The 13336-nt window shown below is 33.8% G+C and overlaps 2 protein-coding genes across 3 annotated transcripts in view; both read right to left on the bottom strand.

The window, feature by feature from the left end:
* Nucleotides 1–3740, bottom strand: part of LOC149426971 (constitutive coactivator of PPAR-gamma-like protein 1 homolog) — a 29474-nt gene extending 25734 nt beyond the window's left edge. For both annotated transcript variants that reach the window (XM_089634418.1, XM_089634426.1), the window contains exons 1-3: nucleotides 3658–3740; nucleotides 2351–2571; nucleotides 409–602 (exon numbers count right to left, since the gene is read on the bottom strand). In XM_089634418.1, the coding sequence (XP_089490544.1) occupies nucleotides 409–602; nucleotides 2351–2498 (342 nt within the window). In that variant the 5' untranslated portion in view covers nucleotides 2499–2571; nucleotides 3658–3740. The remainder of the gene's footprint in view (nucleotides 1–408; nucleotides 603–2350; nucleotides 2572–3657) is intronic.
* A 3567-nt stretch (nucleotides 3741–7307) lies between these two features.
* On the bottom strand, nucleotides 7308–9057 carry LOC149426970 (integrator complex subunit 12-like). Its single transcript, XM_089639318.1, has 2 exons — nucleotides 8406–9057; nucleotides 7308–7872 (listed from the first exon to the last, which is right to left on the bottom strand). The coding sequence occupies exons 1-2, from the start codon at nucleotides 8835–8837 to the stop codon at nucleotides 7576–7578; spliced, it is 729 nt and encodes a 242-aa protein (XP_089495444.1). The 5' UTR covers nucleotides 8838–9057; the 3' UTR covers nucleotides 7308–7575.
* Between the last annotated feature and the right edge of the window lie 4279 nt (nucleotides 9058–13336).

Below are 13336 nucleotides of genomic sequence, written 5' to 3'. Positions count from 1 at the left end.
TAAAACAGAAATGTCAAACTCGAATGCGAAGAACAAATTTCAAAGACAATGTGAGTAGCTTGGTGTTGCCACAGCAACGAAAGCTTCCAAACCTGAAGAAGATGTAGATACTTGGATCATGTAACATGAGATGTTTGTTGCCTCACTACACAGAGCCAGTGGGATTGGGAAATCCCTATTTTCAGGGAATGTTGAGGGGCTGAGGGAAGTGGGTAGGAAAAGGAGATGTGGAAGAGGAAGACTTGAAAGTACCTGGCCATTCAGATCTGGTTATTAAACAAGTCTAAAGGTATTATTTCAAGCAATGTTTCGATTCTGAATGACTTTCTTATCACCAACGCGATACTGAGAGCATCTACCACTTTGGATGTGATGTTATTATCAGTAGGAGCCCCTGTTTTAACTTACACTGTTAATCCTTTGTCTGTTGATAGCTTGCTGCTGCAGCCAGTGTGCGGGGGGCGCAGGGGCGGCTCCTGGAGTAGGCGCCGGGTGGGCTCCACTGAAGCACACGCACAAGGACACCTGGTGCTCCGCCAGAGCCCCGCTGAGCGTGGACAAGAACTGCACGCAGCGAGCCCACTGGCCACCGCAGGCCCAGTCTGGAATTATTCACCACTCGCTTAATAATGTAGTTTTGCGTAATATCATCTCAAGGGTGCTCTGACAACAAAGAAGTTGAAAATTCTAACTAATGTATACAAAAATATCTTCCAGATTAGATTTCGGACAATGCTTCATAATTAATATGTATAATTGATTTGTATTAAAAAATATATCAGTTGTCAATCATCAACATTATGGCAAATTATGTTGGCCTGATATATTGTGCTATTGAATGTGTATTTTACTAATAATAGTTAAGTTTTCATCAACACAATCAGATAATTTAAATTACATTGTGTACAATAATGTTGACATTTTAAGTAGATTGCATTGTTTGTTTATAATGTCCCTTTCAACTACTGTCACCATGTTCATCAAGTTGATGAATAGTGCTTTGTTGTGAATTTTGTGAAAAATTTAGTGTGGATTAAGCTAATATTAATAAGTATATACTGACACCAAAATATATTGCTATTTAGTAATTTTGTTGTGCAAGTAAATCTAGTAACTTTAAGTTCAAGTTTAAAATGTAGCATTCTCTAAAGCATGTTGAAACTGAAATATTCCATGAACTACTTGTTGGCTCATGGGCAATAACGCATGTTATTGTGTACCCTCCCCCTCCCCATGAGATCATTTTTCTTGACATGTTTTTTAAAGATTTAATTAAGAGAAGATGAAGTAAAAGAGAACTTGGAAGATTAATTTCACATCTATCAAGTCAGGGACAATGTGTTCAAATAACATTGTACAACAGCTGATTGGGGTTTGTTTCCATGTCAATAAGCAGATAGTCAACATAATATTACATTATTTGGTAAATTTACAGATAAGCGGGACATGGTTAATATTAAAATAGTTTTTTTTAATTAAACCCAAACTAAGAACTATTTTGGGCTCTTAAGTTCAAAGTTTGGGTTAAAAAAGAGAAGAAAAGAGCCAAACTTAAAATGGTTGATATTAATTTTAATAAAATAACTAAGCCTTTTAAAAAAAACCCTTTTAGGCGTATGTATAAGTAAATATAAAATATTGGATTCAGTCACCGATATAATAAAAACAAAACTATAATAATATAACCGAAATGCATTATTTTCCATTTATGGTTATTAAAATAGTTTTTTCTTGTTGTTATCTAGCTGATAAAAAATATTTTGAAATTAAAATGTGAACATCATAAAATTATATGTACTGACCAGAAATAATACTACATACACAAAATGCTCCATTTTTCTGTGACAATTTTAAAACAAATTATAATAGACACTGCAAAATTTTGGTAATAAATTTGGATATGTTTAGAGATTCCGTGTTATTGATGAAACGAAATCTACATAAATACTTTGCTGAAATATTGACCGGTCAGTGGCTGAGTTGGCATCGCGTTTAGGTCCCACCCAGGTGTCTTATGTTCAATTTCTCGGCTGGTTAAGTCTTCAATATTTCTTTTAAAAAAATATACACGATTTTACCACTAAATACATATTTTTTTATAAATTTCTCATTTTACTTTAATTTTATAATTTACACTGACATTTAAGTTGGGTAATTTACAAAGCATTTAGTTGCTACTTACGTTAATTATGCCACTTAATTAATTAACTTAAGTAAGTTAATTATTTTCTTTTTAAATTTTTTTTCTAGAACATCTCCGCTATGAAAACCATTTTTTTTTTTAAATTTGTCTCTTGTAGTATTCTATACCTTACGAGTAGGTACCTATATTCTTATTTTTTTATGTTACCTGAGAAGAATCCTCCATAGAGTCTGTCGAGGCAGCCTTCAGCGTCAAGGACGAGCCGGAAGCCCCCAGCGTGGTTTCTACCGATGCGAAAGAGGTCCACATTTACCCCCTCCGTCTCATACAGTGTTTGCAAATCTTGAATCCCCATGGTTACTAAACTATTGATAAACTACTTGAGTGTTGTCTTGGTGATGTTGCAAAAGAATATCCAATTTTATACTCTGAAAAAAAAAAATGGAATCCATGAAATAATAATATAATAAATGTCTTCCACGGTTTGATGATAGTTAATTTTCGTGTTGAAAAACTTATTACTCACAGTATCAAATAATTGCCGATTTAGTGAAAACTTTATTCTTTGGAGCTCACTTTATTTTATAACCTTCAAGTTTTCATCTCTAAAGTTCAATTGTTTATAGAAAATAAATTATTATGCACATAATGATTGAGATGAATGTCAAAATTCTTTTAAACACAAGACAATAATAAATCGAAAACTGTTTATAATCAGTTATATGGTATTACTGAAGTACAATATAAATACAAAAATATCAATAATATAGTGTATAGTTGTAAATATATTGTTAAATTATTAAAGTAAGAGTGTAATAATTCAGTAAATAATATTTCACCTACCTACTTCGTAAATGTTCTATATTGAAGTAAAAGTAAAATGTAGGAGAATTTGTATTGTTAATTTAAGATAACGTATTATCTATCCCTAAATAAACAAAGACAACAAAAATATACTAAAATTCATTCCCGTTAAGAATCAATAGCGTAACACTAGTCAATTAATAAACTCAGTCTATCATGTTAAATTATTTGAAGAGTATTTGAGAAAATAAAAGTTTTGATGACATTTAGAAATATAAATTGGTATAATAACCGACTGTACACTGTTAATAGTCACAGAGAACGATCTAAATTTCGATATTGACAAAATATCGAAGTAATTCATCCTCCATTACAAATTGCATGGATGCACAGATGCAACGACCAGGTGTTAAATTCCTATAAAGTGCACTTCGAAACTTGCAGTTTGAAACTTAACTGAGAAATAAATACCGTTGTTAGAGCGAATATTTTGTATTTTAGCTCATTAACTGCTGATAAAAACCGAAAGATTAATTGAACTAGACGTAACAAGGAACTATATGGTGCACGACGAGTTAAAATCGCCGGCATGATATCCGGAGAGCATGACCGTGAAAACTCTTATTTGCGATAAATATTTGCAATGGGAATTTAAAGCTTAAGTAATTACATATAGAAGAGAATCATTAAAATGAATTATTGCAACTTACCGGCAGAAAATTAAACCATACCCCAATGTGAAAAACAACTAAAACACTAAATCAACGCCATTTGTAAATTTCTACAAGTGTTGCCATGGGAGATAAACATAATAAAACCTCAATAATTAATATTATTCCAAAGTGGAAATATCGAACACTCGAATTAGGGACTGAATATTACAAAAAATATCGATCGACATTGTGGAAAGATTTAAAAAAATATATAATATGTGTTCAATTTCATGATCCTTTTTGTCTTGTTATCAATTTAAAGACCTCCAATTTGTTGTCAAAGGGCAATAAAAAAATTGAGTGCGCTAGCAGACTGCAACCAACCAGACCGGTTATTTACCGGTAACGAGGTATATTTACCGACGTCGAGCGATTGTTTCCACTGCACGAGTCGAATTTGAATGCATAAGATAGAATATTTCACAGAAATAAATTTTTAAAAAAGAACTTCGTGCACGATCCTTTCCGACGAGCAACTAGCTACAAATAAATTAATGTAGTTTCAAAGGAGTTTATAATTTTCCAAAAGTCAAAGTTATCCCTTGGAGGGCTGATAGGCCAACTCACGACGGACCAGAATAATAAAATATGATTTTAGTCAAATGTCGTTGAAAATCTTGTATTTTTTGCCAGAATGATGAGTTATTATTTTTTTTAATATTTAACTTCGAATCCTCATTCCGTAAAAAAAAAGTGCCACACTAACCTAGCAAGTTATTAAAAAAATCGTTCATTTAGTGCAGTTTTTGAAATGGCAAGTTGTCTCACTCTATATATTATGAGCACACACTATGTGTTTTTTTATTAGTTTATTTTTGTACCCTGATGATGCTTATGCCAAGCGAAACTGGTCGGTCGTAATAAATTAAATAAATCCGTGGTTATAAATAAAGATATTATTGTTTTATTTCATTAGAGTTGTAAGCTATAAAAGAAGATATAATTAATATGCAAAAAAAAAATATAAACCCTCTTTTAAATATTTTCACTAAACTGGTCTTTCCCGTCTAACGATATTGTAATTCCTAATTCTGATAAACTCCGCCCACTCTTACCCCTCCCCCCTCCTTCCACTTCTTCTTTCCAATTGTAATCTATATTTAATTTTTGACTTCAGTGTATACTTACTCCTGATCATCTCCTGATGGGGTGAACTTCGTTCATGAAACATGTAGAGGTTGTATAAAATAAAGTGATGTAAACAAAGTTATTTGTGTTTTAGTAAATAATTCATGATTTTAAAGCATAACTTGCAAAGTTTTTTTCCTAAAATAATTAAATTAGCGCCATCTATGAAAAAGGAGATTATGGTATCGTTTGTATACCCTTCAGTTAATTTAGAAATCCCATCCGAAAAGATTTTATGGCGGAAAATTGTCAAACGTTTAAAAAAAAGAAGCTTTTTAGGTAATGACTTTATTTTGCTGTTTATCTCCAATAACAATTCAATTTTCTCCTAAAATATCTGAAACATGAAATTTGCTCTTTGTCTCTTAAATTACCGACGTGTTAGTCTGACACGTCTGATATTATTTATTTTTATGAATATTCATACCCGGCCCGTATGGGTATTTTAGTCCCAGAGAGAAGTTGTTCTTGACATCATCGTTATAGTAACTATTTTTTTCTGGTAATACAAGAAGTATGAAAAGGATGATCGTCGATGATGTGCATATGAGCTCTCTCTGGGACTACTTTATGCCCTTCCACCTATACATAATCAGCCTTATGATCAGCAGCGGCTGAAAAAAACCAGCCAGTAACCAACCGCAGTCTGCCAGCATGCCCATGTCAATGATTTCGGAGAGAAAATAAATATGTAGGTGTAGAAAAGAAAAAAAACCACAGGGTGAAATAAAAATTTCATGTAACAAATTAAAAACATATTGCCATTATAATTACTTACTAGCACCTCTCACAAAGGGTATATGTAAATCAGAGAACACTAAAAGAGATACTCCAAAAAAGAAAAACAGAAAATATATAATTTTTTTTCACTTTGAGGATAAAAAAAATGTTCATCAAGCCCATTTTTTCATAATTTAACTGGTGCTCATCAGTTGTCATCACTTGAAATGTATAACAAGAGAATCAAACAACACTTTTGTGGAAAATAAATGTTATGTTATACATATGGAATATATCTGGAGCATCTCCTATCCTTATCCTATATTCCTCTTCCCCTCCCCTTACCTAAAATTAGTTTATTATTTATCTTTAATAATATTTGTCTAATTTATATAGCGCCGTTTTCGTGAAAAATCACCTCAGGGGCGCTGTAATCTCTTTGTTATTTTCTTAGTATTCTATATTTGTTTCTTACAATATTATTGTATAATATACTATACAGGGTGTCCGGGGTGAAAGTGCAGTATCTTCGGGAGGTGATTCTACATGATGGTAGAAGTAAAAAAGATTAATAACTTTTTGTGAAATTTCAACTTTTAGATGTACTTTTCAGCTACAAACAAATAATTGGGCCGGCGTGTGCGTTCTGCATTATTATTGCTTTTGGATCATTTGAAATCGATCGGCCGATCCTAGAACTAACACCCTCTACCCCCCCTTCCTGCGCTTTACAGCTGGTAACAGAACAGCTGTGATTTGTGTACTTTAAAGAAATATTATAAACAAATACCTCACATGTACTCACTATACATGTGGGTTAGATAACTCGATAATGGGTTAGAGGGCCTGAAGGCCGCCCATTACGTAACAAGAGAGTCATTCATTCATTCTTCTGAAAGCTGATTACTTAAATGATCGTTTCATGCCATGAAATAGATAAGGATTTTTAATCCACATTTACTTGACGCCATTAGACTTTTTTCTTTTGGGGTGCGATGAAGGAAAAAGTTTACGCCAAAGAAGTAAATACTGTCGAAGAACTCTGGTTACGTATTCACGAAGCTGCAGATGAAATACGTAGCAACGTACAAGTTGTAAATAATATCACTTTACGTTTACATACTTGCATGCAAGCTGAAGGTGGACATTTTGAAAATCTGTTAAATTAGTAAAAAAGCGATGACATTAGTTAAGTGTTTAATAAGTTATTAATATTTTTTATCGTTAAAAGTGTAAATTCGTATGAATATTTTAGTGCAGTTCTCTTTGTTCTTCGAGTTTGGTTTAAAACATCATAAAACAGATGATTTGAAGCGCATTGTTATAACTTTGAACTCTCGGTTTACGCGTCACTGGCGAACAATAAGTAACGTCACCAGTCTCGCGCCCGACAAGCACACAGCGAATTTATCGGGTAAGTGTGTACTTCCACTAAGGATTTTTAGTAGGTATGTCTTTTTGTATGGAAAAAAAGGTTGGAATTTCGGAAAAAGTTATTTATCTTTTTTGCTCCTCCCATCATGTAGAATCACTTCCCGAAGTTACCGCACTTTGACCCCGACACCCTGTATATATTGTATAATATATATATATATGTATTGAAAGTATTGCTGGGATGTAAAATGGGAGTAAATTGGTACCTGTGCGATGTGGACCGTCTTTGAACAGATTGTCTTTGAGCATCCCTACCCACCAAGATAAAGATGGGCATAGTTTTACAATTAACTAATAATATTGTTTGCAAACTTTATTCATAATAAAATAGCTTAAAATTATTTATTTAACTACAACTGTATAATAATATTTTAAGGACCAATCAAGCAAAAATGAATGTTGAATGCAGAAAAAATCCCAATTCCTCCAAATTCCGATGAAATATAATTTTTAAATGAGTTAAAAGAACTGATATCTTTTCGGATGGCTTCCGGCTCACAAAATGTTTTATTTTTTTTACATTTACACAAAACATTAAAACATTGGGGAGTGGCCAGTGTTTTTGCTTTGCGTGGCCGATGGAAAATATTTTCAGTGCGGGTGTTTTGTGTAAATGTACGAAGTCTCTAATAATCATTTAGAGTGTTTCCTTTTGTTTTCTTGTTGCTTGGCTGCTTTCTTTTTCATTATTTGGAGCCTCTTATCGGCAGATATTATATTGATGTTTGGAGTGACCACTTTTGAAGGAGTATTGGATTGAGCTGCCAGTTTTGAAGATGACGACTTTCCAGGAGAGGATTTAGCCGGAGTCGAGGATCCTGATTTACTGCCCAGATTCCCCGCAGCAAACCCGTGGGTGGCGATCAGACAACTGGCGCACTGCCATCCCGCCTCCATATCGGTCTCCGATATTACCGGCTTATGGCAATCCTAAAAAAATTAACCAATGAATATTATTATTTTTAACGACTGGAATTAAAATTCTAAACAATAGACAAAACATCTTTTGATGAAAGTTGTCAAATTCCGATTCACACTCAACATGCAAAAAAAAATTATAAATAACACTTGGTTTCAACTTAATTACTACAAAAAACAACTATTTATTCCAGGGGAGATGGTAAAAGATGCATCAAAGTTCATCCAAGTTAAGTTTGAAGGTTAGGAAATACGCATAAATTATTAAAATAACCCAAAATAACAGCCTAAAACCCCATTTTATGCATGTTTACTTAAACCCCCTGACTTAAATAGTTGTCTCCATTAGATATTTAAGTTGAAATCAAGTGTTGTTTTTTTAAAGCGCAAGCGGAATTCAACTGCTTTACCCATATCTTTTGTATAAATAACATTCTCACGTTCAGATCTATATAGTAATAAATAGAAAACTAAAATTTACATCATGTTTGCTTATACATCGAATTCAGATGCCAAAGTAGGATAATATTTGATTTGGTAATCACCTGATGATATAAGGCACAGCAAGCGGCACATTCAACCAGTCGATTGCCGGCCTGAACTGCAATTTGTCTGCAAACGGCACACGTTAAGTCCTCTTCTAACATTTCTAAAGTCAGTTCATTATCTATACTGTTGCCGTCTTCATCCAGTCGCTCTGGTATCTGTATCTGCTGTGGACTCTGGGTGGGGACAGGAACAGTCTTAGAGCTCTTGGAGGAACTCTCACTTTTAAGCTTCTTGCTTTGGTAATTATCGTTTCGCTCTTCTGCCAGATACTTTTTAGGTAGAACATTTGCCATTGTTTTCGAGGAGCCATATGTATGCCGTAGTACTTCGTCTAAAAGTAATCTAACTTGTTCAGTAGAATCTCGAGCGCTTGAATGCAAATGGCGCAAGGCTTGCTTGATAGAAGGATCTAACTCTATAGAAGCCATGACAGTAGTGAATGTGGCTTGAAGAATTGTTTTCTATAGATTAAATGTAATTTATTAGTCCCATGAAATAACTGAAGATGATTTTAAAGGCACTGTCAACTATATATATATATATTCCTTAGTTTTACTCAGGTTTTCTGGTTGAGTAAAAATAAATAAATACGTGAACTTCAAAAGTCGTAACTGGTAGCAACTTTTGACAGAATACAGGACTATAGACACACAACAGAAAATACACCACCCAGTGTTGCCAACAGTGTTCCCGAACTCAAAAATTCAAAATCGGGAGAATTTACGCCTAAAAATCGGGAGAAATCGTGAGAAATCGGGAGATTTTCTTAGAAATCGGGAGATCACTAGAATTATTTTAACAAAATTTCTCCTTTGTCAATAATACGAATCCCTTTTATTATTCCGAAGCATAACCTTAACAACTAACGAAAAAACCCATAAGCAGCGCCGTCAATATGATTATTGTAGATTTTGCCCGTGGAATAACGCAATTTGCCCTAACGTTTAACGGGGACTTATTTTACGTCTGGCAACTCGGCGCAAATTTTTGTGAAACATCGACCTTGGACTGTCACCTGTCACTTTGCGAGACGTCAAAAATCATGTAATACCTACTTACTTTTAAAAGTGAGCGACATTCATACAAGGTGATTGGTTTATTTATGCATACAAGCATAAATAAACCAATCACTAGATTGATAACTTCGGCCTTTAGTAGGGAGAAATTTTGTCCACTAATGACGTCACATCCAGAATTGAGGCATAAACAAACCACTCAGCAAAGTAGAGGAAACAAAAAAAAAAAGCGCGGCCATAGACAATATGATCTTCCCTAGGTAGGCACCTAGGATAGATAATATTGTGCTATTAATCAGCCTAAAATATTATTTTAAAAATAAATTTTAGAAATGTTAACAGATTCTCTCAGGACGACAAGGCTCTAACTCACAAAGTGCGGTCCTGCGAAAATGATCTATAAGGTATCTTTCCTTACGGCACATTTTCTCAGGACGGCGCTTTGTAAGTTGAAAATCTGTCGTCCCGAGGCCGTCGTAAAATAACTCAAAATTACTTGAAATTTGAATTCCACTAAGGAAAAACGTTTTTCTACGACAGCATTGAATGTTAACATTTCTCTGTTAATCAGAAAAATGAAAAACTTTGTTAGATGTTGTAAAGTATTTTTTATTTTATTTCAGTAAGATAACAGAAAGAAACAAATAAATTTATAAGCACAAAACACATTTTAAATGTTTACGAAGTCTGCGACTGAAGCTTTTTCTGGTTTAAATATTCATTTGAGTCGCTAATATTGTTTTAAATTATTAAATATTTCAATTTGAGGATTTAGTCATGAAGTTATTCAATTCTTAGGTGAAATTAAGTTACACATTACATGGAACACTGAAGACAAACAAAGGGATATTCACACCTGTATTTTCGTCATAACGGGTCCGATGTCCGATACTGTCTTAAATCTGCATAACTACCGATGCCGGGTAGATTTAAAGTCAGCAGTGCGCATCTTCGAAGGGATCCATTTGGCATTTTTGTTTCTTTTGTACTTTTGTAACTTCCGTATTTCGGGTATTTATGACGAGTGGTCTGTCTGTCTGTACACACAACACAGCTTCATAATTTTAGACATTTTCACACAACAACAACTCATGAATTCACGAAAGCAAACAACATAAATAAACCACGCAAACAATCTGAATCTGTCAGAAGGACGCAACCATGACGTAATAATGGCGTCACATTGGTCACATTGTTTCCGGGGGAAATGGAGCGTAGCCTCTCTCTCTCTGTTACACGGGAGAGAGTGAGAGATCAAACCAGGATGGCTTTTCATTGGATAGTCTGGAACTGACGTCATCAAAAACCAAAAAAGTATCGGAGTTATACCCCCCTGCATACAAGTAACGACCTTCGTCATCGGGATGTGTACAATTAAATGAAACAAAAAAATTTATGAATTAATTTTATTTAGGAACCAATCAACCACCTCATGGGCTTTTTCAAAACACCTGTCACCTGGCGACAGATGCTTGATAACGGTAGGTACACTGTTTAGTAATCCTTAATCCTTTATTAAGAAATACCTACAAATATCTCAGTTGAATCATCAAAAACAAAAAGAAAGTGCATGGGCCAAATTAAAATTGTTAATGAAATTATACAGAAATTGTTATAAATGGAGTTATATTAGATTAAAATTAAACCTTTACAAGCATGCTGAGTGTATACAAAAGACAATTGGGCAGTAGAATCTCTTATCTGGGAAGAATCCTTCAAAAATTATCCCAAAAAGCTGTGAGCGCAGTATACAACTCCGCATTTCTATCACTGCTCAACAATCCTTTTTTTTGTACGATGTACAAAGTAAAACAAAGATATCAAAAACAATAATATTTATACAAAAAAAATAAATAATAAACAATGTGTTACCAAAATAATAATGATAATGAAAACATATTACAAAACAATATCATAACTATAAGGAATAAAAAATAATAATGTGCTGCCGGAAAGCATAAAAATAATACCAATCAATAGGGTCCTTCCACATAGAAAGCGGGAAAAGAAGTCGGCGCATGGGCGGCCGACGGCCGACAAGAATGATTGTATGCATATTGTATGTAAACGTAGTAAAGCGCACACAGTGAAGCCAGATACAGACTGCCGCAACTCGGTACCATAGACAATTATTTGCCTGTTGTGCGGACCATAAACAAAGAATCGACGAGAAACGATAAATCGCTGAGAACACCGAAAAATCGGTAGATTTTGGTGCCATTTCGGTAGATCGGGAGATGAAGTGAAAAATCGGTAGATCTCCCGAAAAATCGGGAGCTTCGGTAACACTGGTTGCCAACAGGTCTTGGCCTAATGTCGCCGTTTTTTAAACATTTAGTAGCCGAATTTCTATAAAATAAATTCTGCCCACATATTCCCCACAGATATTGTACGTGAGCTTGACTCCCCCTTTTATTATTCGAAAAAAAAATCTGAGGTAGCCTAATCGGAATCTGAGGTAGCCTAATCGGCGACCAGTCGCCTTTTAGATTTTTTCGTCGCCGATTCTCGTTCTGAGTAGCTTAAATGGCGATAAATCGCCTTCGTTGGCAACACTGACACCACCACAAATTAACCTGTAAACATCCTGTCATCCTGTAAACCACTCTCATAGACAGATTATTTAAATTAATAAATAATATTTTGCTAATACAATCAGAGACAATGTAAACAATGCAAAAAGGTGGTAAATTTAAACGGTTACAACTGACAGATGGCTGACAGGGACAGATTGGTTGATAAAGATTCAGGAAATAATGTACATTTTTAACATTAATAAATAAAATCTCAATTAAAATAAAATTCAATTTAAAATCAAATGCTTTTTAGGTTCTGAATCTGTGTTTGATTTTCCCCTTCTGATAAATATATTTATGACTGTCTGTGCAGATAGAGAAACGACAGCGCGTGTTGCTTTTACATCCAACAGATGGCGCTCTTTTTACCTGTCACAGGTGACATCTAAATTATATAAGTATATAAAAACAAGCTTATTCGAATGAACTTTCGAAGATTTAAGATTTTAAATAAACAAACATTTTTATTTATATAGAAGAAGATAGATTGTGCCGATGTCCATAACCTACCGCTCGCAGTTAGTAGACGGTTAGGTAGGAAATTGAACTAACTTGTATTAAAAAAAAACCAGCTAACATACACAGTCATACTCGTACTCAAAATTGAATAGTGGCATTTCTGGGTTGAGCACAGTAAAAACTCAGTACATGGTAGCATCACAATGGAGAACCATAAACAAGGGCGTGCCACAAGGAAGGATTCTTGGGCCTCTCCTCTTCCTTGTGTACTTAAACGAACTTCCAATAATTGCTGGCACAGAATGTTCAATGTTTGCTGATGACACTGCTCTGTTATTTGAATGTACTGGAGACGTTGACGAGTTTAATAAACATATTAACGAGACTTGTCAATCAATAGCAAACTGGCTCTTATCACAAAATCTGTCACTTAACACAAACAAAACTGAACTTCTAAAATTTTGTCCAGTACAAGCTACACCTATAAACATAAATGATAACTTTAATAACAATCATATTGAAACTTCCCAAACTTGTTCACTGCTGGGAATATAACTAGATGCAAATATAAACCGGAAAGAACATATATCTAAAGTTGTAGCAAAAATCAGTAGCTTTTCTTTTGTTCTAGGCACCCTTAAAAATATCTTAAACATCGAGTCAGTAATCACCGAATAGGTACTATAATGATAATAATAATTTATTGTCTTCTTTTCTTAAACATACCTATAGAGATAATGATATCCTCATTGGGATCTCCAGTGCTGAGGATTTCATTTACATATTATGATTTAATTATAAGAAATTAATATTACAACAAAGTAACATATTAATTTAATTATAAACATATATCATGTAGTATAATTTTTTTTTTTT

Source organism: Hesperophylax consimilis, chromosome 1, assembly GCF_061612785.1.
Source record: "Hesperophylax consimilis isolate HC1 chromosome 1, BYU_Hcon_1.0, whole genome shotgun sequence".
In the NCBI taxonomy this organism is placed as follows: domain Eukaryota; kingdom Metazoa; phylum Arthropoda; class Insecta; order Trichoptera; family Limnephilidae; genus Hesperophylax; species Hesperophylax consimilis.
This window is presented reverse-complemented; position numbering and strand designations above follow the sequence as displayed.